The sequence below is a fragment of the Neoarius graeffei genome, chromosome 10 (genome assembly GCF_027579695.1).
Source record: "Neoarius graeffei isolate fNeoGra1 chromosome 10, fNeoGra1.pri, whole genome shotgun sequence".
Lineage (NCBI taxonomy): Eukaryota > Metazoa > Chordata > Actinopteri > Siluriformes > Ariidae > Neoarius > Neoarius graeffei.
The window spans coordinates 82058278-82085792 of record NC_083578.1 but is presented as its reverse complement, the minus strand read 5'-3'; the positions used below and the strand labels follow the sequence as shown (position 1 = coordinate 82085792).

The window sequence follows — 27515 nt, the reverse complement described above, 5'->3', positions numbered from 1 at the left end:
GCCAGTTCTGGGTTAGATGAAAGACCTGTCCAGAAGAGCTTTCTCTATCAATAGTTAGGGCAGCGCAAGCTTGGTTTAATGTGTGGACTACTATTCTGTGATCACCACCAATTGGATCAGTTGATGAATCTGCTTGACAGTCACGTACACTGTTTTGCCATCTTTTTGGATAGAAGCAGAAATCAATTTGAGAGAGGTTGCCTTTCAGGGGTCTATGGGTCCATAAATTTTTGTTGGGTTTCTCAAAAAAAAAAAAAAAGCATTTCTAGCTCTGAGATTATACTGTTCTTCGAAATCCTGGAAGAATGTGCCATTTCTATTCATTTTATCATGAAATGAGAATCTGTGAGCAAGGTGAGAATTCATGTCTCCATGAACTGCTTCCTCTGATAAGACCTTGTGTGGCGACTAATATGAAATGATTGTAGTTTTTGGATTGCCTTTAAAAGTTGTGCCGACAATTCGATCATTTACCTTCATAAATGCTCATAAACCACTTTGATAATGAAGGCTAGCTTGTTGAGTAGCAAATCTGACAGGATTTTTAACTATTATTCATAAATGCTCATAAACTTCAAAAATAATAATAGCTAGTTTGCTAATATTGTCTATCCTGACAGGATTGCTGAGAGGACTTTTAGGCCATATTCATAAATACTCATAAACTTCATTAATAATCATAGTTAACTTGCTAACATGGGCTAATCTGACAGGATTTCTGAGAGGATTTTGATGCCATATACCGGTAAATGCTAACAAACATCGCTCATAATGATAGCTAGTTTGCTCACATGAGCTAATCTGACAGGATTTCTGAGAGGATTTCAAATGATAATAATAAATGCTCATAAATTTCACTGATAATGATAGCTATGATACTTGATTTCTTAGTCAGGATTTTTAAGTTATATTTATAAACTTCACTAATATTGATAGCTAGCTTGCTAACCTGACTTAACCTGACAGGAATTTTAATCCATATTCGTAAATGCTCATAAACTCTATTTCTGAGACGATTTACTGTATGTCATATTTATAAATGCTCAAAAACTTCATAATGCTTGCTTGCTAATCTGAGAGAATGTGTGTCTGTGTGTGTACCGTAGCTCCTGAGCTTCTACAAGAGAAGACATATGGTAAAGAAGTAGACTTGTGGGCCGTGGGAGTGATTTCGTTTATTATGTAAGTGTACATGCACAGTTCACACATATATAATTTGTAGTAGATTCATTGTTATGGTTAAGCTTTTGGTAAGCTGACATTTATTTAACATTTATGGAAGGAGTCTCCAGTTTCTTTAATTTGGTCTTGGCCGATTCTCACTCAACAGCCGGCTGTCACCTAACACACTATGGGGGCTATGGTTTTGGAAAGGAATGTTCAGCAAGAACATCTGGTTGTAATGATCAGGTGTCCACATACTGTACCTTTAGCCATACAGTGTATAATAGTGGATTCTTGACATACAGTGTGTCGTGTACCTCTACAGGCTGTGTGGTTATCCTCCATTCTATGATGATAATGATACTGAGCTCTACAAACAGATCATAAAGGCAGAGTTTGAGTTCGACTCACCATATTGGGATGACATCTCACATTCAGGTACTTGCGAAACACAGAATCATTGATAAACCTAAATGTGTCATGATGAGAGTAGTATCAATTTGAACTTGCTACTGGAGATCTACAGCACTTCAGTGTTCAAAACCAATCCTTTCTTTGGTTCTGGAATATCCAATGGTGATAGTTTAGCTGGAGGAACTATTTTCATCTGACCCTATAAGTACTCAATATAGGCTAATTTAACTGATTTTCAAATCAAAGTTCAGCATCTTGGCAAGATTTGCTTTTTTGTTTCCAACACTGTAAGACACAGTTTCATATTCATATTCAAAAGGATGATGGAGAGATAAAAACAGTCATAACAGACATCTTGATGTTGAATAGTTGGATATATATATGAAACTGCAAAACTGCACACAATCATCAGTCATACAGTGGCTCAAAGTGTAAAGACAAATGAATATGTGATTATTTAAATTTAAATGTAGGTTTATGGATGTAGGTTTATGATAAACTGGTAGCCCTAAACATGTTTTAAGCTGTTAATAACATTTGTATCTCCTGTGCAAAACTAGACACATAAACTGAAAACACGAGCATGTTGTGACCTTTGAACAATGTCCTATCACTATGATCATAATGTTTTTTGTGTAAGTGGAAAATTGTGATGGCCAGTACATTCTTGGTATTCTTATGAGTTAAAGTTTTTACTTTGGTTTCCCTATTTTGATCCCTGCAATCAAAACCTGAGTATTTTGATTGATTGATTGATTGATTGATTGATTGATTGATTGATTGATTGATTGATTGATTGATTCCAAACATTAAAGAAGATATAAAAACAAACAAACAAAAAAACCCAACAAAAAATAAAAATAAAAAATGCAATCAACAAAACATCATCATAAACAAACAGAATAGCATAATCAGAATAACATAATAATCACATCAGAATAACATAATAATGCTCGGAAAGGATTAGGAAGAAGTAAATAACTTATCAAATCCTAACCCTCTATACCACCGTTAATCAAACGTCACTTTCTACCATAATAAACTATATATACACAAAAGAAAGCAAAATCAACAAAAAAACATATCAACATATCAAGACATACCAACATGGTATAATATCGACCAAATCAAATCATATATACAAATACTTATGCATATATATACACACATACAATACATATACGGTATACAGTACATACATATACACCTATACACATACCTATAACTATACACATCCATACGTACACAGACACCCATATCATAATTATGCATATTATGATTATATATTATATACAATTATGCGTATTTTATATATATATATATATATATATATATATACACACAAAAATACTCACTTTTTATATATCCGTATGTACCCATACCCACATATATACACTTATACAACCCCGATTCCAAAAAAGTTGGGACAAAGTACAAATTGTAAATAAAAACGGAATGCAATAATTTACAAATCTCAAAAACTGATATTGTATTCACAATAGAACATAACATATCAAATGTCGAAAGTGAGACATTTTGAAATTTCATGCCAAATATTGACTCATTTGAAATTTCATGACAGCAAAACATCTCAAAAAAGTTGGGACAGGGGCAATAAGAGGCTGGAAAAGTTAAAGATACAGAAAAGGAACAGCTGGAGGACCAAATTGCAACTCATTAGGTCAATTGGCAGTAGGTCATTAACATGACTGGGTATAAAAAGAGCATCTTGGAGTGGCAGCGGCTCTCAGAAGTAAAGATGGGAAGAGGATCACCAATCCCCCTAATTCTGCACCGACAAATAGTGGAGCAATATCAGAAAGGAGTTCGACAGTGTAAAATTGCAAAGAGTTTGAACATATCATCATCTACAGTGCATAATATCATCAAAAGATTCAGAGAATCTGGAAGAATCTCTGTGCGTAAGGGTCAAGGCCAGAAAACCATACTGGGTGCCCGTGATCTTCGGGCCCTTAGACGGTACTGCATCACATACAGGCATGCTTCTGTATTGGAAATCACAAAATGGGCTCAGGAATATTTCCAGAGAATATTATCTGTGAACACAATTCACCGTGCCATCCGCCGTTGCCAGCTAAAACTCTATAGTTCAAAGAAGAAGCCGTATCTAAACATGATCCAGAAGCGCAGACGTCTTCTCTGGGCCAAGGCTCATTTAAAATGGACTGTGGCAAAGTGGAAAACTGTTCTGTGGTCAGACGAATCAAAATTTGAAGTTCTTTATGGAAATCGGGGACGCCGTGTCATTCGGACTAAAGAGGAGAAGGACGACCCAAGTTGTTATCAGCGCTCAGTTCAGAAGCCTGCATCTCTGATGGTATGGGGTTGCATTAGTGCGTGTGGCATGGGCAGCTTACACATCTGGAAAGACACCACCAATGCTGAAAGGTATATCCAGGTTCTAGAGCAACATATGCTCCCATCCAGACGACGTCTCTTTCAGGGAAGACCTTGCATTTTCCAACATGACAATGCCAAACCGCATACTGCATCAATTACAGCATCATGGCTGCATAGAAGAAGGGTCCGGGTACTGAACTGGCCAGCCTGCAGTCCAGATCTTTCACCCATAGAAAACATTTGGCGCATCATAAAACAGAAGATATGACAAAAAAAGACCTAAGACAGTTGAGCAACTAGAATCCTACATTAGACAAGAATGGGTTAACATTCCTATCCCTAAACTTGAGCGACTTGTCTCCTCAGTCCCCAGACGTTTACAGACTGTTGTAAAGAGAAAAGGGGATGTCTCACAGTGGTAAACATGGCCTTGTCCCAACTTTTTTGAGATGTGTTGTTGTCATGAAATTTAAAATCACCTAATTTTTCTCTTTAAATGATACATTTTCTCAGTTTAAACATTTGATATGTCATCTATGTTCTATTCTGTATAAAATATGGAATTTTGAAACTTCCACATCATTGCATTCCGTTTTTATTTCCAATTTGTACTTTGTCCCAACTTTTTTGGAATCAGGGTTGTATTATCAATAGCATGTTATTGTAATTCCTCCTCCCTATACCTCATAAAGATCTGTTCCTTATAGTTTTTTTTTGAACTGGTTTATAGTTGTACATTTCATGAGCTCCACATTCAAACTGTTCCATAGCTTTACTCCACAAATAGAAATACTGAACATTTTTAACGTTGTCCTAGCACTGCGAATTTTAAATTTCAATTTCCCCCTAAAATTATAGCCCCCCTCTCTATCCAAGAACATTATTTGGATATTCCTTGGTACTTTATAATTCCTTATTTTGTACATTACTAAGGCAGTTTTATATTCTATAATATCCCTGAATTTTAAACATTTTGAATTTAAGAATAGTGAATTAGTATGATCTCGGTAACGAGCACTATGAATTATTCTTATAGCTCTTTTTTGAAGTATAGTTATTGCATGATGTGAACATTTTTACGTATTTCCCCACACCACTGAGCAGTAATTTTAAGTACGGTAAAACCAGGGAACAGTAAAGAATGCGGAGTGAATTATAGTCCAGGACGTGCTTAGCTTTACTCAACACAGATATGCTTCTTGATCGTTTCATTAGTATGTATTTTATATGTGATTTCCAATTAATTCTATCATCTATTATTACCCCAAGAAATTTATTATTAGAAATGCTTTCAATATCAACACCATCTACCTGTACATTTATTGCCCTATTTATTTTATAATTATTAAATAACATGATTTTTGTTTTAGACAGATTTAATGATGGGCGGCACGGTGGTGTAGTGGTTAGCGCTGTCGCCTCACAGCAAGAAGGTCCTGGGTTCGAGCCCCATGGCCGGCGAGGGCCTTTCTGTGTGGAGTTTGCATGTTCTCCCCGTGTCCGCGTGGGTTTCCTCCGGGTGCTCCGGTTTCCCCCACAGTCCAAAGACATGCAGGTTAGGTTAACTGGTGACTCTAAATTGAGCGTAGGTGTGAATGTGAGTGTGAATGGTTGTCTGTGTCTATGTGTCAGCCCTGTGATGACCTGGCGACTTGTCCAGGGTGTACCCCGCCTTTCGCCCGTAGTCAGTTGGGATAGGCTCCAGCTTGCCTGCGACCCTGTAGAAGGATAAAGCGGCTAGAGATAATGAGAATGAGATTTAATGATAATTTATTTCGATCAAACCAACTTTTTAACCTGCACAATTCTGAAGAGATTGTTTTCTAACTCATGTAAATTTGTTCCAGAACAAAACATATTTGTGTCATCTGCAAATAATACCATCTTAAATATCTTTGATACATTGCACATATCATTTATATAAAGAATAAACAGTTTAGGACCCAATACTGACCCCTGAGGGACACCACAATCAATAGTCAAACGAGTTGAGACAGAGTCACCCAACTTCACAAATTGTGTCCTGTTGCTCAAATAACTTTTTATCCAGTTTAATACAACTCCTCTTATCCCATATTGTTCCATCTTATTAATTAGTATATATCATGATTAATAGTATCAAAAGCTTTTTGAAGATCAATAAATATCCCAGCGACATATTTCTTATCTATAGAGTTACTGATTTCTTCAATTGATTCCATTAGTGCCATCTCTGTTGATCTATTTGCTCTAAATCCATATTGACTATCACTGAGTAGTTTGTATTTTTCAATGAATATATCTAATCTGTTATTGAATAGTTTTTTAAGAATTTTGGAGAATTGAGGAAGTAAAGAAACAGGTCTATAGTTTGTGAAGTTGTGTTTGTCCCCAGATTTATACAATGGAATTACTTTTGCTATTTTCATATTGCTTGGAATTTGAAATGACAAGTTACAGATGTATGTTAATGGTTTAGAAATCCCCCCAATAATAGTTTTCACTAGTTTCATATCAATATCATTACAATCTGTGGATATTTTATTACTACATTTATTAACTATATCAATAATTTCCTTCTCATCTACTGGTGTAAGAAACATAGAACAAGAATTCCTCTTTATAATATTATCTATACAATCATCATTTGTTACCGGATCAGAGATATTTTGAGCTAATCTTGGTCCTACATTAACAAAACAATTATTAAAACTATTAGCAGCTACAGCCATGTTATAATTTTCAATACCTTTGTCATTAAAGTATTTAGGGTAATGTATTTGTCCAGAGCCATCTTTAATAATACTATTTAATATATTCCATATTCATTTAATATTATTTTTGTTATTATATATTAATTTACCATAATGATCCTTCTATCGGGACTGTACGGTAATCAATACCGACGTGACACTACACCAAACTCAATCATGACACACACCGAAATAACTCTTTCATCCATTACCCGGAATGCTACTCGGCTCACGCAATTGCTTGTTGATTATGAAAACCTGGAACTGAAACCACATGAATTCACTGACCATAAACTATTGGATACAGAAAATGACATAGACCCGGACAATAACTTTTTTTCAACCATTAATGACAATTGGCACTATTACACAGAGGAACAGTACAATCAGTCCACTAAGGCTGTGGGAAAATTATCAATAATACACTTTAACAGCAGAAGCATGTACGCTAACTTCAAACACATCAAGAAATACTTAAGTCAGTTTACTCATCCATTCAACATAATTGCCATATCGGAGACCTGGATTGACCTGGAGAAAGGAGTGGATTTTGAACTGGCTGGATATGAATTTAATTATATAAACAGGAAAAATAAAGGTGGTGGAGGAGTGGCGGTGTATGTGAATTGTAATTTGAATTATAAGTTAATAGATGGCATGACAACGGTGATTGATAATAGAATGTTTAACTCATCTCATCTCATTATCTCTAGCCGCTTTATCCTTCTACAGGGTCGCAGGCAAGCTGGAGCCTATCCCAGCTGACTACGGGCGAAAGGCGGGGTACACCCTGGACAAGTCGCCAGGTCATCACAGGGCTGACACATAGACACAGACAACCATTCACACTCACATTCACACCTACGGTCAATTTAGAGTCACCAGTTAACCTAACCTGCATGTCTTTGGACTGTGGGGGAAACCGGAGCACCCGGAGGAAACCCACGCGGACACGGGGAGAACATGCAAACTCCGCACAGAAAGGCCCTCGCTGGCCCTGGGGCTCGAACCCAGGACCTTCTTGCTGTGAGGCGACAGCGCTAACCACTACACCACCGTGCCGCCGAATGTTTAACTATCGAAATTAATATTGAAAAAAGGAGAAATGTATTAATTAGCTGTATATATAGAGTGCCAGAAACTAGTATAGAGGTGTTTAAGGACTGGGTAGAAAAGACATTTACAGTAAATAATAAAAAAAGTTATCTTCATTTGTGGGGATACTAATATTGATCTGTTGAACCCTAATAAGCACAGTATGACTGAGGAATTTATTAATACCATGTACAGTATGAGTCTCCACCCATTTTCTATCATTCATAATGTTTTGGTTGATTATTAGAGTTGTCATGAGTAAACTTAGGACAGAGAAAATCCATCCAGTTGAATAACTCTTCAGGATTTCATATAGGCGACTCTACTCCATAGAGCAATAAAGTTAAATGTAGGCGAATGTGATACAAATACCCAGATTCCCTAAAATGAAAAAAAAAACCAAGAAAGAAAGCAAACTCATGTAAAGTGAATAAAACACCATTTTTAAACTTTAAAACTGAATAAATGGAAAAACATAACTCTCCGTGATTCCCACCTCTAAGCCGACCACCTGCAGTGTGCGCTAAATGGCACTGATCCTGTTGTGTTTCTCTTATGTGTTTTCTCCTCCTAATGCTCCCAGCCAAAGATTTCATTGTCCACTTACTGCAGAAAGATCCAAAGCGGAGGTTCAATTGCGAGCAGGCCTTGCAGCATCCTTGGTGAGTTTATAAATAGCTGTGGCGAAGTGGTGGGAGAATGGAGAGGTCGATCGCTGGTGAAAGAGACGTTGGCTTTCAAAGAGAGAAAGGAATAGAGAGAGACATGGTGCATGCTTTTGCATAATATTGTGTAGCTGAAGATCTTTAAAAGTGTAGACTTCAAAAACAAGCATCGTTGTTTATATCTCATGCCATAAGAATACAGATAAAAAAAATACAGTATTGCTAGATCAATACATGGTTTAATAACCACAGTTATATAACAGCACTGTTGAATTATCAAATCTGATTGGTCAGAAGGTGTTGATTAATTTTCTATAACAGCAGCCCTGTCAATAGTCGTGGTCTTATATTAATAGGCTCATTCTAATATATTATTGTTTCCATGGTAACAGCTCATTTCCAGGGACTTGTATGGTGGACTTTTCACATAATCTCAGCCTAATAAAAGAAAGGATATAAGTACGTGTTGTTATTTAACAAAGAAAAACTTATTTTCAAGTTTTCTCGAAGGAGACGTTTATTTAATGTTTATGGAAGGAGTCTCCAGAGTCAATGCTTTGTAAGTTTTCAGACGTTGGAAAATCTGAAAGTTTATTGGTAACAAGACAAGCTGTGCTTCTGCTTTATTCATTGTAATAGAGCTGGTGACGGAACGACTGTTTATAGCTATTATAACAGGAAACCAACTTTCAAGGAGGTTCCACAAAATTAAATGTAACTATAAAAGGATGAAGTGTGCAATTATTTAATGAAGAAAATGATGTAATCACTGGTGGATTGCTGTAGTACTGTATAAGAGGAATAAAACACTTCAGGATGTGCTGTTATTGGACAATAATCTACTTTTGGATGGTAACAGTAATTCCGCTCTGCATCATGCCGTCTCTGGTGATTTTCCGGTCATGTTTTATTCATTACAGATAACACATAGTTTATTTATATTTTGCTGTGGCAGGATTTCAGGTGGAGCAGCTCTGGAAAAAAACATACATGGTTCTGTCTCCGAGCAAATCCAGAAGAACTTTGCAAAGAGCCAGTGGAAGGTGAGAAAGCACTTCAGCTCATTTATGCGTCATGGCTTGATCTGTGTAAGTGGATGAAGGCTCCTGTTCTTCACCTTCACATCTCGCAGATCACACTGAGCCTTTTGTGAAGGCTTAGGAGAATTGCATTTACTCTTATCTCATATGAAATTACTTAGCATCACATCAGAGTGCATTTTCCCCTGCTGCTTTCTTGCCTGCTGAAGATGTGTAATCGAAGCTGCTTGATTCTGTCACTGTTGGGAATTTTGCTTGTCCGTTGTCCTGGAAGTTGAATGAAATGACAGCAATTAGACAAGTGCTAATACAGCATGTTTATGTCATGACAGTTTCCAAACATTTTATGACAACTTATAGCATTCACAATCTTCTGGTATTAAAAATGATTCCATGGGTGATGTTTGGTAATGGGATTTAGGACACCATAATCTACAGTGCCTTGCAAAAGTATTCATCCCCCTTGGTGTTTGTCCTGTTTTGTTGCATTACAAGCTGGAATTAAAATGGATTTTGGGGGCTCAGAACCATTTGATTTACACAACATGCCTACCACTTTAAAGGTGCAAATTGTTGTTTTATTGTGACACAAACAATAAGATGAAAAAAACAGAAATCTGGGGTGTGCATAAGTATTCACCCCCTTTCAGATGAAACCCTTAAATAAGAGCTGGTCCAACCAATTCACTTCATAAGTCACATAATTACTGGTAGTTGATTAAGATTCATCTGTGTGCAAGCAAAGTGTCATATGATCTGTCGCATGATGTCTGTATAAATCAACCTGTTCTGGAAGGACCCTGACTCTGCTACACTACTAAGCAAGCAACATGAAAACCAAGGAGCACTCCAGAAAAGGTCAGAGACAAAGTTGTGGAAAAGTATAGATCAGGGTTAAAAAAATATCCCAAACTTTGAATATCCCAGAGAGCACCATTAAATCCATTATAGCAAAATGGAAAGAATATGGCACCACTACAAACCTGACAAGAGAAGGCCACCCACCAAAACTCACAGATCGGGCAAGGAGGGCATTAATCAGAGATGCAACAAAGACACCAAAGATAAAACTGCGGGAGCTGCAAAGATCCACAGTGGAGATGGGAGTATCTGTCCATAGGACCACTTTAAGCCATACACTCCACAGAGTGGGGCTTTATGGAAGAGTGACCAGAAAAGTCATTGCTTAAAAAAAAAATCACATTTGGAGTTTGCCCAACAGCATATGGCAGACTCCCCAAACACATGGAAGAAGATTCTCTGGTCAAATTAGACAAAAATTGAACTTTTTGGCCATCATGGGAAATGCCATGTGTGGCGCAAACCCAACACTCTGAGAACACCATTCCTACAGTGAAGCATGGTGGTGGCAGCATCATGCTGTGGGGATGTTTTTCATCTGCAGGGACGGGAAAGCTGGTCAGGACTGAAGGGAAGATGGATGGCAATAAATACAGGGCAATTCTGGAGGAAAACCTGTTTGAGTCAACCAGAGGTTTGAGACTGGGACGAAGGTTCATGGTCTAGCAGGACAATGACCCTAAACATACTGCTAAAGCTACACTGGAGTGGTTTAAAGGGAAACATTTAAATGTCTTGGAATGGTCTGGTCAAAGCCCAGACCTCAATCCAATTGAGAGTCTGTGGCATAACTTGAAGATTGCTGTACACCAACGCAACCCATCTAACTTGAAGGAGTTGGAGCAGTTTTGCCTTGAGGAATGGGCAAAAATCCCAGTGGCTAGATGTGCTAAGCTAATAGAGACATACCCCAAGAGACTTGCTGCTGTAATTGTAGCAAAAGGTGGCTCTGTAAAGTATTGACTTTGGGGGCATGAATACTTGTGCACACTCCAAATTTCTGTTTTTTCATCTTAATTATTGTTTGTGTCACAATAAAAAAAAACAAAAAAACAATTAGCACCTTTAAAGTGGTAGGCATGTTGTGTAAATCAAATGGTGCTAACCATCCAAAAATCCATTTTAATTCCAGCTTGTAATGCAATAAAACAGGACAAACACCAAGGTGGATGAATACTTTTGCAAGGCACTGTATAGCAAGGATCAATACAGATTCAGTAAAGAAATATGTTCTGACAATTCACAGGACAGTGTAAAAAATTTGCAAACCTTAAAGGTGACATACCCCTTTTCAACAAGTTGACACAATTCCCTGAGGTCTTAATGAAATCTCTATGACATGCTTTGATCAAAATACCACAAGGTTAAAACACAACAGCTCCCTTCTCATCCTGTCTGTCACAGCTGATTTGAGGAATGGCCTGTTCCTTTAATGATAATGAGCCACTTCTCATCCCACTGCCCTCTTCCACCAGCCAATCGGGTAGCACTTTCCTCATAAATATTCATTCACAAGGGCAGTTCTCAAGCCATGAGTGGAGATACTCAGATAAGGAGGCAGGATTATTCTAATGAATCCCCCCAAGTGACATAGAAAGTGGAGCCAAATCTGAACAGCGTGTTGAAGCACATGTTTTTTGAAATAGGCAGAACAAAATAAGCTAACTGGGTTGTCTTATTTCAGAGTTTGTGGGTTGGTAGGTGCTCCAGATACCCAAAATTTTTCAGTGCACAAGCACTGAAAATGTGAGTTTTGCATAATATGTCCCCTTTATGGTTAGGGTTATGGTGGGGTTTAACAATTGTACGGTACCTTTTCTTATGAGTACAACCACAGGAAATTGATCAAATCCAACAAGTCCTTCCACTTCATTTCTGCAAATTCAAATGCACTGGTAAATCCATCCTGAAAGCAAGATAACAGTCCAGGGTCAAAACTGGGAAACACAATAAACATGACCCACAGAACAAGGGCAACAGTAAGGGTTATAATTTTGCTTGAAAAAGCACAAAAATACATTTCAACAATCATTAAAAGCACAAATTCAAACAAACAAACTAATAGAAGCATTTAAAAGAAACAAGTTGAATACACTATGTAAAATTGCTGGATAAAGAATCAAAACAAAGAACATATGGGGGTATATGAGTGGATGCTGTAATGCAGATACGAGCTCCTGAAATCATTTATATGTATCTGTTTTTGCTGGACTGTATTTTTGGCAGCATATCAGTCAGAACAGATGTCTTTCTAACTAAGCAGGAATTGATGTAGGTGCCTGAGATATTCATGTTAATATCATCGTGCTGGAGAATATCAGTGTATAGTGATCCATCCATCCATTATCCATAACCGCTTATCCTGTGCAGGGTCACGGGCAAGCTGGAGCCTATCCCAACTGACTATGGGCAAGAGGTGGCGTACACCATGGACAAGTCACCAGATCATCGCAGGGCTGACACATAGAGACAAACAACCATTCACACTCACATTCACACCTATGGTCAATTTATCCATCCATCCATCCATCCATCCATCCATCCATCCATCCATCCATCCATTATCTCTAGCCGCTTTATCCTGTTCTACAGGGTCGCAGGCAAGCTGGAGCCTATCCCAGCTGACTATGGGCGAGAGGCGGGGTACACCCTGGACAAGTCGCCAGGTCATCGCAGGGCTGACACATAGACACAGACAACCATTCACACTCACATTCACACCTACGGTCAATTTAGAGCCACCAATTAGCCTAACCTGCATGTCTTTGGACTGTGGAGGAAACCGGAGCACCCGGAGGAAACCCATGCAGACATGGGGAGAACATGCAAACTCCACACAGAAAGGCCCCCGTCGACCACTGGGCTCAAACCCAGAACCTTCTTGCTGTGAGGCGACAGCGCTAACCAATACACCACCGTGCCACCAGTGTATATTGATTTCCAGTGCATATGATTAACAGCACATGCCTACTAGCCATACAGAACAGTTTACGTAGCTTGTTATAGTGATATGAACTGTGACTACGACCGTGTGTAAATGTTAATCCTCTCTGGAAAACTGATTTAATCATTGCTGTCTCTAAGAAGTTATGAGGTTAAGAAATAAAAGACAGTACTTCCTTTAGGTCTTTATCCAGGATTAGTCTCATAGCCAGACTTCTACTTTCCAGTGGAGAGTCTGGTTGTCTTCATCCTCAATGTGGCCAAGAATCGCCTTCCTTCACAGGAAGAGGGCAATGTAATGGAAAGTAGCTGTGCTTAAATACAGTATTATGCACTATACTGTATATTATACATTATATACAGTACTGTGCAAAAGTCTTAGGCACCCTGTTTTTTCATACAAACTTTGTTATAGATTTCTATTTTATGACTTCCACATTATCGAGTCGGTACGAAAACATTTTAGATTCCAAACGTTCATTTTCATCTCATCTCATCTCATTATCTCTAGCCGCTTTATCCTGTTCTACAGGGTCGCAGGCAAGCTGGAGCCTATCCCAGCTGACTACGGGCGAAAGGCGGGGTACACCCTGGATAAGTCGCCAGGTCATCACAGGGCTGACACATAGACACAGACAACCATTCACACTCACATTCACACCTACGGTCAATTTAGAGTCACCAGTTAACCTAACCTGCATGTTTTTGGACTGTGGGGGAAACCGGAGCACCCGGAGGAAACCCACGCGGACACGGGGAGAACATGCAAACTCCGCACAGGGCTCGAACCCGGACCTTCTTGCTGTGAGGCGACAGCGCTAACCACGACACCATCGTGCCGCCCCAAACGTTCATTTTCCAGCACAAAATTAAATGTTACAGGAAAAAAAAAGTTTGTATCTGAGCAGCATGTTCCATAAAATACCATTTTTCAGATTAAAAAAGAAAACATAATGAAGGCTACTGGGTTTGGTGCAAAATTAAGACGCAAGTGTAACAAAGTGTCCAAAAGAACTGTGGCTGGTTTTGCAAGATGCTCAGTAAAACCTAAATGTTTACTCATTTCTTTATAAAACTGCACTCATTGTACCTGAGACTACTATTTTTTTTAAAGCAAAGGGTCGTCTCACACCAAATTTTGGCTTTGTTTCATTTATCATGGCTTACTGCTATTTATAGTATTTTTTTTTAATGTTGAAACATTTCATTTCATTTTTGGTCTATAGTATTTCTTGATATGTGCCTAAGACTTTTGCACAGCACTGTACATTATACACTATGTACATGAGTATGCTTTACCTAGTTTTCAGGTCAGTAATATCTCAAATCGAACACATGGAAATGGCAAATTAGCATTTGAGATGCCTCTAGCCCTTGACATGCGGCAAAACAACCTGCACAAACACAGCTACTGATGTTAAACCCCTAAAAATATCCAATTTAAACGTTTTGCTTTTAATTTGCATCCACAATGTAGCTGAGTTCTTGGTTCACATGTCAACCCTTCAGCAAAATTTAAACCGCAGTACCATCTGGTGGCTCTGCTCATTACACTAAGTAGAGTTGGGGAGGCCATGACCACTGGGTGCAAAAAGTGTCCAAAGTTGCATGCTTCATTTTTCGGCGGTTAGTACATCGTGTGCATGTTCATAATGCATTACATTTCACATAATTTTCCAGCATGAAAACTAAAAGTACACAAAGTATACCATTTGAGACCAGATGTTTCCAATCCAGTGATTACCGTATATCTAGCTCAGAAAAGCTCAAAATTGCCATTTTGTTTAAACCACTTGTCAGTCTGATAAAAGACAGTGCATGTCGGTATGTACACATGGAGGTGTGGAGAGCCAATGAGATTATAACTGGCAAAAATGTAATAGTTCTCATTAATTGCATAATATCGATCAGACAGTATTTGGGTGGAGTGTCTGAGACTGATGAGCTAAATTAAAATTCACAAAGCAGTCAAGTTAATGAGAAACACTGGCGTATGTTATATTTTATACCAAGATGCTGGGAGAAGGTGTTGATTAATTTTCTATAACATCAGCTCTGACAATAGTTCCAGCTGAACAGCAAATCATATGTTTATGTTAATGCACTTACTGTACTGTATGTTATAATATGTTATCGTTTCTATAGTAACAACTTACACAGGGATTTGTATAGTGGATGAGCCACATAAACAGATGAGAAATCTGTGTAATTGTTGAATTATTGTCATTTTCTCTATGGTAGCATATTTGGAAGGAATCTCAAGTATTAGTGCTTTGTAACAATTAGTGGTAAAACTCTTACAAAGTTTTCTGATATGGGAACATTTCCAGGATTGAGGAGTTTGTGGTTTCTTTGCTACAAGCTGCACTTTTTATATTAAATTTGAGAGAGAGAGAGAGAGAGAGAGAGAGAGAGAGAGAGAGAGAGAGAGAAGAGAGGCTGTTTAGGAAATAATTATTGACAGCTGCTATAATATAAGCGATAGCTGTAATCCACTTGTTTCACATATGCAATTATAAATAGAAAGTATGATGTGTTGTTCTGGGCGGCATGGTGGTGTAGTGGTTAGCGCTGTCGCCTCACAGCAAGAAGGTCCGGGTTCGAGCCCCGTGGCCGGCGAGGGCCTTTCTGTGCGGAGTTTGCATGTTCTCCCCGTGTCCGCGTGGGTTTCCTCCGGGTGCTCCGGTTTCCCCCACAGTCCAAAGACATGCAGGTTAGGGTAACTGGTGACTCTAAATTGACCGTAGGTGTGAATGTGAGTGTGAATGGTTGTCTGTGTCTATGTGTCAGCCCTGTGATGACCTGGCGACTTGTCCAGGGTGTACCCCGCCTCTCGCCCATAGTCAGCTGGGATAGGCTCCAGCTTGCCTGCGACCCTGTAGAACAGGATAAAGCGGCTAGAGATAATGAGATGAGATGTGTTGTTCTTTATTAAATACCATTAATGAATTTCTGCGGTGTACGAGGAATAAAACATTCACTGTTAAACAATGACAAATCAGAAAAAATTGGGACGGTGTGTTGAAATTGAAATGAAAACAATGATTTGTAAATAATATTTGACCTGTATTGCACTCAAAACAGTACAAAAGCACATCATTTGATGTTTTACCTCATGAATTTTATTGATTTTTTTTTTTTCAAAATAAACACATTTCATTTTTGATGCTTGCAACACATTTAAAAAAATTGGGACATTAAAGCATTTACAACTTTATAATGTTGTCAGTCCTTCTTACAGTACTTAAAAGATGTTTAAGGACTGAAGACACCAAATGAGTACGGGATTGTCATTCATCTCATCTCATTATCTCTAGCCACTTTATCCTGTTCTACAGGGTCACAGGCAAGCTGGAGCCTATCCCCAGCTGACTACGGGCGAAAGGCGGGGTACACCCTGGACAAGTCGCCAGGTCATCACAGGGCTGACACATAGACACAGACAACCATTCACACTCACATTCACACCTACGGTCAATTTAGAGTCACCGGTTAACCTAACCTGCATGTCTTTGGACTGTGGGGGAAACCGGAGCACCCGGAGGAAACCCACGCGGACACGGGGAGAACATGCAAACTCCGCACAGAAAGGCCCTCGCCGGCCACGGGGCTCGAACCCGGACCTTCTTGCTGTGAGGCGACAGCGCTAACCACTACACCACCGTGCCACCCACTACGGGATTGTCATTGTCTCATTTTTTTTGCTTCAAAATTTGCCACACATTCTTTATTGGGGACAGAGGGGACAGAAACCCTCTTCTTCCACAGCCATGCCTTCATAATGTGTGCAGAATGTGGTTTTGCATTGTCTTCTTGAAATCTCCCTGGAAAAGATGTTGTCTTGAAGGCAGCATATGTTGCTCCAAAATCTCAATGTACTTTTCTGAATTAATGCTGCCATCACAGAAGTGTAAGCTACCTTTGCCAAGGACACTGACATAACCCCATACCATGACAGACCCTGCCTTTTGGACTAGTTGCTGGTAACCATCTGGATAGTCCCTTTTTATCTTTGGTCCGGAGTACACGCATCCATTTCTTACAAAAAAGACCTGAAATACTGATTCGTCTGACCACAATACGTTTCCACTGTGTGATGGTCCATCCCAGATGCCACCAAGCCCGGAGACGTCAATGGTGCTTCTGGACACAGTTAATATAAGGCTTCCTTTTTGTACAGTAAAGTTTTAACTGGCATTTATGGATGTAACTCTGTATTGTCAAGCTTGACAAATGTTTCCCAAAGTGATCCTGAGATTATGTGGTTATATCAGCTATAGATGAATGATGGTTCTTGATGCAGTGCCGTCTGAGGAATCTGAGATCACGGGTGTTCAGCTTATGCTTGCTCCCTTGCACTTTACACACAGAAATTCCTCCAGATTCCTTGAAACATTTAATGATATTATGCACCATAGAGGGTGAAATATCCAAATCCCTTCATATCTTTCTTTGAGGAACCTTGTTTTTAAACATTCCAATAATTCTCTCATGCATTTGTTGGCAAACTGGAGATCCTTGGCCCACCTTTGCTCCTCAAAGACTAGGCCTTTCCTGGATACTGATTTTGTACCAAATCATAATTGCAATCACCTGTTGACATCACCTGTTTCAAATCACATCATTATTTAATTGTTTTACCTCATTACAAGCCCTAAATCAGGGCTGCCAACTTTTCAAAATTCCTTGGAGTGAGATTTTTTTTTTTTGGGGGGGGGTCGACGGCAAAATTTTTCCGCACACCACGCAGTAAGTGGGAATTTTGTATTCAGTTTGATATTCACTTGTCCCCCTGCATTCTGGTGTTTTGTTTGTGGGTCGTCCAGCTGGAGATGGGCGGGGGGGCTGTTGAGATTTTGGATTTAGTAGATGTTCCTGCATTCTGGTGGATTTTTGGAGTGGCCTGCTGTGCCATACCTACATTCTTACACACCCTGACTTGCCAGGCCTTCAGCTTGTGGCCAACAAAAGCACCAAGTTTTGGCTTAAAAGCCCCCACACTAGAAAACTACAGATGACTGCCAATGTTCCTGTAGCCCTATAGACCTGCTCTTCTGTCTGCCCTGTTTGTTGCTCTTCTGTCTGTTGTCCTGTCTGCCTTTTCTGGCATGGCTGGACTGTCAAAATAAAATATTCCACTTTTGTCCTGCCAGTGGTCTTACCCTTCGGGACATCTTACCTTTGAAAGAATTCAAATGGTCATGTTGGTTTAATAAATCTATGCAGTCACAACAACATGCCTTTTCCTGGAGGACAAGTTTCTTGTGTTTATTCTGAATCTTACCTGCTCTGAGTGGTAGGCAGGCCTACAGCAAAACGGTCACGTTCTTTGATCTTACAGGTGACCATGCTTTATTTACTTTAACTGAGCAATTACATACATCATAAATAATTAAAAATAAATACCCTGTAAATAAACAATAGGTATGGTGGCTAATGGCTCTTCTTGCATTTGTAATATTATCTCTTACTTGCTTTATTTTACAACATTTCCAGTATGGCTTCAAATAAAGTCATAAAGTATGATAACATACAGTAAACAAACTAAAAATGCGCCTTAATAAACGTGTGCTAAGGAGGTGCTCTCCCGTGCTGCTTGTTGGGGAAGATAGAGGCTGTGGCACGGCAGTAGGCCTATAATGATTTATCATGCCTAGTACACAGCTCTCGATATGGCATTAAATATTCTCACAACAATTATAGGCTAAAACGATTAAGAAACTTTATATAAGTTCATAATTACGCCAGTAACGCCACACATTGGCGTGCATATGCACAAACCTGTCTGAGACACTCGTCTTCAACTCTGATACCTTCTTCTCTCTCCTCTTCCTCTAAATTGATGGTAGGCAATTATCCAACTTCCAGCGAGTGCAGCATCATTAGATGCGCCACCTACCATAGGGGAGTGTGTACAGAAGGGAACAGCTCTCTGCCTGTTTAGCCGTGCGTAAGGCATAATTGATCGATCGCAAGTGGTTGGCGCGACGCAATGGGTAGCCTAGATCAGATAGATAAACTAGATTTTTTTCTAGCGTGAGAAATCGGAGGTATGGCGTGTGAGCGTGTGAAGACAGTCAAATGCGTGTGTCTCACGCTCATTGCGTGAGAGTTGGCAGCCCAGCCTAAATTGCTCCCGTGTCAACTTTTTTTGGAATGTGTTGCAGGCCTGAAACACAGGAATGGATGTATATTAATAAACGAAATGAAGTTGACCAGACAAAACATTAACTATTTTGGGCTCATACTGTCTGCAATGAAATACAAGTCAAAGTAAATTTAGAAATCACTGCTTTCTTTTTTCTTTGCATTTTCCGTACCATCCCTACTTTTCCTGATTTGGGGTTGTCAGAAAATAATCAGCTTTGGGTGTTAACACCGGGCCACCCTGCCATTGATTATTTTTCCTATAACAGCATTCCCTGCCATGCTTTATTTCTTTATGCTACATGTCAATTCTAAATTTAAACCAGTTCACACTGATTGAGCATTATTCAACAAACTCAAATATTGGGGTGGAGCCCATGTATCAACACTGAAGTCCTTGTTTGGTTGGTTGGTCTTTTTGGGGATTAAAGCATACCTGACTATGTATTTCAGAGAGCCTTTAATGCCACCATAGTGGTGCATCACCTCAGGAAGAAGGCCCATACGAGTGAGGAGGAAGAGCGAGATACATCCACAGGAACAGGTGAGTGAGGTTTATACACACGTTAACGTCTACCAATAAAAGGAAAAGCTCCAATAGCTACATTTGTTGTTCTTGACTTGTTTCTTGGAAGCTATATTCACTTCTTGGTAAAATATTCCTTTAAATTTAATACGTGAAGAAATGAATGTGCCATTTGGGACTTGCTGGCCAATATTTAATCTGCAGTAGTGTTCATTTTTCCATCAGACACTGTGTTCACTAACACAGTCAAAAACCATGATGGTTTTTCTTACTTACAAAAAAAAAAGTCAGGGTGACCCTAGTCAAATAATACATGTCAAAAAAGCCGTTTCACTCAAGCTCTTGATATGCCAGTTAGAAATTTTTACAATGCAGATAATGTTACAATTGTGTCTTATTAACTATGTTTTTAGTTTGACAGGACGTGGAGTTCTGCAGCCACATACAGTAATATAATACATGTAAGAGCTTAATATTCCTGCTAACAAGCTTCATAAACTGTTTTTAAGAATTCATATATCATTTTAAACCATTATAAAATAATCCATGTGTAATAATAACTTGCGGAATTGGAATGAATGCCCAAGAAACTAGTAAACAACAACAACTAGTATCAGATTCTTGCGTTGCTTGCGTTCATTGCTAACTTTAACTATGTTAGCTAGCTATCAAGCCAGTATCGCATTCAGGTTCTGTGGGTAAACGTTTCAAGGTGCTGTGCCATCCTTTAATGATTTTCACATTGACCTCAATCAAATTAACTACCAAGAAAGTTTTGGAGCTGTGCAAATTTAGTGCTGTGTTATAAAAAATTGACCCTAACAACAATGAGAATCGTCTTCTTTTCAACTATTTATAGTTAATGGTGTTTAAGTCCTCTGTCCTGAAAACTCTCCTGTGGTAGAAAGATTACAGTAACAGCTGATACTGGAGACTCCTTCCATAAATATTTGCCAGTTTGCTTATAGATCAAATAGGTCTGTTGAAGATGCTGTCAACATGGGGCTGCATTACGTCCTGGAGCACCTCAACTCACCAGAGACATAAGCATGAATCCTTTTTGTGAACTCCAGCTCAACATTTAATATGATACTTCTAGATGTCCTTCACCACACACTCTCCATGTTAAGACCCACCTGCAACTGGATCATCATCATCAGTTTCCCACATGGCACAAGCTCAGCCTTGGGGCGCAGTTGCTTGGAGCAGGGAAATCTGATCTCCAACAACTGCATGAACTCCTGCATGACCATCGTTGTCTTTAGTGCCTGCTTTTTATCAACCCGAGCAGTTCTTCCACCTTCTTCCAACTCCTTCTCTTGTTGAACAGTACAGCTTTCTGTATTGGGTCATTTGGCATTTGGCACACGTGTGCTATGTATTTGAGGTGTTGGACGTGACAGAAATCCTAGCTTCCTCACTAACAGAGAGCAGCAGGTGAAACTGTGGGAAATCACATCCCTCAGCACCAGTGTTCCCCAGGGGTGCATGCTCTTTCCTCTGTTCTTCTCCATCTACTCAGTTGACTGCACCTCTGGGGACTTTGGCCTCATGCAGGACTGCGATGAGTGTGCATACAGGCAGGAGTTGGACTGGCTGTCTCTGTGGTGCAGACACAACCTGGAGCTAATAACCAGACAGAACGTGGAGATGACAGTGGATTTTTTTTTTTAAAAAGTGCCTACTCCTCTACCTCCACTCAAGATTCACTGTTGCACGATGTCCAGCACTGAATCCTTGAAATTAAAATGGGAAAGGAACGTTGTTGCCATCACTAAGAAAGCACAGCAGAGGATGTATTTTCTCTGCCAGCTGAGGAAGCACAACCTGCCCAAGGAGCTGGTGTGCCAATTCTACAGGGCCACCATGGAGTCCATACTGTGCTCATCAATTACAGTCTGGTTCAGCTCTGCCACTCAACTGGACAAGTGCAGATTTCAAAGGGTAATAAAGTCAGCAGAGTGTATTATCACAACCAACCTGCCCTGCCTCCAGGACCTGTACACATCCTGTGTCAGGAAACAGGCTGGGAGAATCATACCTCTCACCCCATGCATAGCCTATTCAGACTCTTTCCCTCTGGCAGACGTTACATATGAATCAGGACAAGATTCCAGGCACCTGAATAGTTTTTCTCAGCAGCCATAAAGATTATTAACCCCCCCCCCCCCCCCCCCCCCCATCTCAGATTGTGTTATGGTTGCACTGTAATCTGTCATGTAGTAGCTGTCATTTGGTTTCTGTCCTACTCTATGTCTTGTTTATTTCCAGCAATCTTGCATAGTGTCTGTGTGTGTACAGTAAGTGCACACTGTAGGATCTCTATAAACCCACACAAATTCTTTGTAGGCCAGTAAAGCTGATTCTTGTTCTGATTCTGATAAACATCTACGTGCCGAAATTGTCAACATAATATAGATATTTAGGCACTGACTAAAAGCGGAGCTCCTGACAGAGGTGGACAAAGTACCCAATTTCATTACTTAAGTCAAAGTACAGATCCCACTGGTCAAATGTTACTCCGATACAAGTGAAAGTTGTCCAGTCAATTTTTTACTTAAGTTAAAGTACTGAAGTACTTGCTTTTAAAAATACTTAAGTATTAAAAGTATATTTTCTGTCAATGCATCATTGTATTATTGCCACAACGCTTACAAAACCTAATGCTGTTACCAAAGACAGAAATGTGAATTCACAAAATGAACGCATGCTGTGCCATCATGGTGGTTTAACGTTAAGCTAGCTAGTCAGTGAAACTCCACCTGACATGCTAGCAAACGCTTTTCAAACTCGAAATCATATTGGGTAGCTAATGCTACTAGAAAAGAAAGATTTCTACATTCTGTTTATTTGGCAAGATTATGCTAAAACATTTCTGAAAAGACTTTAGATAAGTTCAAATTATTCATGTTAGCGTAACTCCGTTTTTACATGCTAACTAACAGTGTCCAAGTTAACTAGCTATGTGTTAATGGTAGCCATGGACAAGACTATGGCAACTTGGCAGGCAAATCCATAGAAAGTCATTTGACTAACCAGACTGCATAGCTACTGCAGCGTTATCGCTAGCTCTAAAAGCACAGACAACTTCGTTGCAAGCTTTCTCTTGGAATAAAATGTTTATATATCTCAATATGCTTCTGCAGGTTGGATGGCGAGTTTTTGTAGGCCATAATGTGGTTTGTTTTTGGCAAACATTTAAAACAAAATGAATCTTTAATCCTTTCAGAAAACTGAAGAATGGGTTCTAGGTATGGCCATGGGTGCATGCATTCTCCAGAAGAACCGCCTCCTTCCATTCTGCCATCAACTGAACGTGTTCAAATAACACTGCTGAGAAATCATTGAACTTGATTTTATCCAGTCTATGGACATGACGTGACCCTAGTGATTACTGATGGACTGTTTCAGTGTCACCTGTGAAAAAAACAATCACATTTTAGAAAAAAAAGAAAAAACATCCACTTTCAAAGCTGCTTCATAGTAACGAGTAACGAGGACCTTGATAGAAATGTAGTGGAGTGAAAAGTACGATATTTCCCGTTCAAATGTAGTGAAGTTGAAGTCATAAGTTTTCAAAAAAAAAATAGTCAGGTAAATTACAAATACTCAAAAAGTGTACTTAAGTTCAGTACTCAAGTAAATGTACTTCATTACTGTCCACCTCTGGCTCCTGATGAGTGTATGAGCAAAATATTTGCAAGGGCACAAAATCAACCTGAATAGAATAATATTATTGCATATGAACCATCGATTTGTGTAGTGTTGTGTATTTCACATCAATAAATCGCTGTATTGTCTTGTGACAGTGATACCAATAATGAGATATGCATTGCAGTTATGAATACGTATTTATTCCTTTCTTTGACACTGCAAACCATACGCCAGAAACAACACCATGACATTTATTATGGTGTGACTCTGCTGAGTGCCTGGTGGACAGCAGTGGACCAGCGCTTACACTTTATATCATCCCATCGAATAACAAACTTGATATGTCAAACATTTGTCTGGTTACATCTGTCACATCCAGGTGTGTTGGCGCTTGGAATGTGCAGCGCCATTAGGACTAATTACCATGCACCTGTTCCTGATTAGAGTGCAATCATAGCGCATTTATATAAACACACTCCGTAACACTCAGACTTTGCAAAGTATACGCTCTGTCCTCTACATCTGACATTATCAAGTCTTATATTTTGTATCGTTTTTCTGGTTTTGACCCTGTTTGTGTTTTTGGACTGTGAGTATTGTATTACTTCTGATATCCTGCCTGTGCCTCACTCGACTACTGCCTGTTTTTCGACTCTGCCTTTGTCTACGTTTTGGACCTGTTTGCTAGCATGCTTTCAATAAAACAATTCCTGCGATTACATCCGACTATCACTGTTACATAACAGAAACTGTTAACTGTCCAACAAGCTAGTGGACTATTAAAACTGTTTTAACTAGTTTTATATGAAACTGTCATGAATATTTTCCATAAACTATGTTCGTAAATAATCCCACGTTATTTTTTAAAAAGCAAATTAAAAATAAGTGCTGGATAAAAACCCATGTATCTTATGTAAATAAATTGTTTGGTGGTCAAGTGTTTGAGATACGTCGCCTTGCACTTAGGTGGTACACATACGGACGTACGGATGTTGTACGGTCAAGCCATCAAAAATCAGGTCGATGCATTCTCTTATGTATGGGGTATTAAATATTAAGTATATTAATTAAGTATTAAGTATAGGTGTGCTATCAATTATTATTTAATGATTAAAAAATCCGGGCGGCACGGTGGTGTAGTGGTTAGCGCTGTCGCCTCACAGCAAGAAGGTCCTGGGTTCGAGCCCCGGGGCCGGCGAGGGCCTTTCTGTGTGGAGTTTGCATGTTCTCCCCGTGTCCGTATGGGTTTCCTCCGGGTGCTCCGGTTTCCCCCACAGTCCAAAGACATGCAGGTTAGGTTGACTGGTGACTCTAAATTGACCGTAGGTGTGAATGGTTGTCTGTGTCTATGTGTCAGCCCTGTGATGACCTGACGACTTGTCCAGGGTGTACTTGTCCAGACTTGTCCAGCCCGTAGTCAGCTGGGATAGGCTCCAGCTTGCCTGCGACCCTGTAGAAGGATAAAGCGGCTAGAGATAATGAGATGAGATGAGATTAAAAAATCCATTTATTATCAGGCTTGTATTATGTGGTGCATCTGCTGCATTAAAGTCCTTGCGAATGAGTTGTGACCAATCAGATTCGAATATTCAACAGCACTATGGTATAACGATGAGTTGCAAGCCACACAAGTACCTAAGAACACTGTTCATAATACACTTGGCCTGTTTTTTTGTCCTGTGAGCTTCATATCTGACCGCACACTCCAATCCGTTCCCATGAGAGAAAACCCCGCTTGCTTTGACAACTTTTTTGTTGGTTCTGACAGAAACCCAGTTCCAATACACATCTCTACTGTATATTACACCTCAAGATCGATGCTTAACATTACTCAGAATTTTTTGTCCAATCAGCTGGGGTATAAATGAAATCCGCTGAGGCTACTCAGTTGATTTTTATTTATGGAGACATTCCAATATAAAAAGGTGAATTATTTGATATCCATTAGTCATGTAAAGTTAATGCAAGCATTCACTTTTTAAATGTGTTTTTTTCTTTGCTCTAGAGACCTCATGAAATCCAACTGGCAGAGGACCAGAAGTCAACACTCACGTACGTCTGAGTGAGCATTTGTCAAAGCAGACCCTGCATTCTGAACTGCTGATGTCGGCTCTATGTGCTGCTTTATCTAATATGAACCAGTATTACTTGTATGGGTGCCAGATGGAAATGCATTAGAGCCTCTTTCAAGCCTAGTCGTCACTGCTACACAATCACTGTAAGGGAATCATTAGAAAACCACAGGTACGCTTAACACCATGTTGTGAAACGTTATGTATAAAGAGCATGCTGCTACTTGTACTGAACATTATTAGTGAAGTAATGTTTTTCTAGCTGTGGTTAAATTGGTAGATATTATATCTGTTCCATGCACCTGAGGGTAAATATGATGAAAGAGCACTGCCTATTAAATAATATATTACACTTTATTTGAAGGGTCGGGGCCTTCAGAACAGATTCATAAGCCTTGCATAAAACTTTTATAAAGAAGTACTGGAGGATTTATGAAAGGCTCATGTCACGAGGTGACCATTTTAGATTGTTGCTGCACAGTTTTTATCCTGATCTTACTAGTTTGTTTGGTTTTCTTTTTTAATGGACAGCATGTGGAAGCTGTGAGACATCTTCTGCTAAGGTTCCTTTCCTTTCCCATTGCTTTAGCCTACATTTGAGCTTTTAAGAATACAAACAATCAGAAAAAAAAGACGTATTGGGGCTTATGGTGCTTTGTAGTGGTTTTAAATGAACCATCTTTACAGTTTAGAAGCCATAGACTTAACTTACCCTGGGAACCACTTTTTGAGACGTGCCCCTACCACAGTTTGAAATTACAGTCCAATCAAATCTTTTATTCAGTGGTGAGTGGCAGAAATTGACCAAAAACTTTGGAAAAACAGCAGTTTAGTTTCTCAGGGTGGTCTGCAATAGAAATATCACCTTTGTGATAAAACTTTCTCATTCTGTCATCTTTAATTAAAAGTGAGTTTTAATAATAATGTGAATTTTGGCTGTATTCAGTGAGTCAGATCATTCGGCTCCCAAATGACTCATTGCCTTCTTTTTTCTAAACTGAAAAAAAGTTTGATATTTTGACTAGTTATGTCACTATGGCTGAAAATGTTAACTCATAGTCTAGCTTCTCGAGTAACCAAATATCCTTGCTTTAACCTTACCAGTTTCGACAAGGTTTCCTTTCCTGCAAACCCATGTATTTTTTTTTAATCATGAATTTATGGATAGAAAAAGATCACATTGTGCATTATGTGAATATAAATCGAATTTCAGTGGGTATAATGCAAATTTAAACAACTGGCAGGATTTCAGGAGGGTTTTTTTTTTGTAACAGGTTTAAGTAAATAAAGTACGTCGGTGATTGTAAGTGAAACCGTATTAAGTGACTTTGCATTGTCTCCAGCACTTGCTCCCTTTTCAGCAGTATTAAATTCCATGCTCTATATAAAGCAGATGTAGAATATACACGTTCCAGATCATATGACAGCAGATTGATACTATATAAAACAGATCTAAAAAAAGACAGACCATAAATAACTGACAGAATTGTTACTCTTCTCTGTTGAACTATGTATAGTATAAGACGTTGAATGTCATCTCATAGGTTTTGACATGAAGCATTTCGCATTGTTCTGTAAAATAATTATGAATGGGTTATGAAGGCCGAATTCAGGCATCCTTTAAATAACTTGTCATGAAATAATACTTGTACAACATATATTGGTTGGTATATATTGGCCCCAAACTTACATTTGGTTTATTTAACTAACAGCAATATTTAAAGTGAACAAAACATTAACCATGGAATTAACAGTCCATGTTTATGGTGTTTAACTGAGGCTGAATGGGTTTACTGTACATCCAGAAACAGTTTGATTAACTTAGTCGGTTATTAAATCTA

At 39.0% G+C, this 27515-nt stretch overlaps 1 protein-coding gene across 1 annotated transcript in view; it reads left to right on the top strand.

The window, feature by feature from the left end:
- Positions 1–25750, top strand: part of pnck (pregnancy up-regulated nonubiquitous CaM kinase) — a 39654-nt gene extending 13904 nt beyond the window's left edge. The window contains exons 8-13 of the mRNA XM_060930914.1: positions 1107–1182; positions 1490–1602; positions 8350–8428; positions 9387–9474; positions 19876–19966; positions 25608–25750. Of these exons, the coding sequence (XP_060786897.1) occupies positions 1107–1182; positions 1490–1602; positions 8350–8428; positions 9387–9474; positions 19876–19966; positions 25608–25618 (458 nt within the window). The 3' untranslated portion in view covers positions 25619–25750. The remainder of the gene's footprint in view (positions 1–1106; positions 1183–1489; positions 1603–8349; positions 8429–9386; positions 9475–19875; positions 19967–25607) is intronic.
- The last annotated feature ends 1765 nt before the right edge of the window (positions 25751–27515 follow it).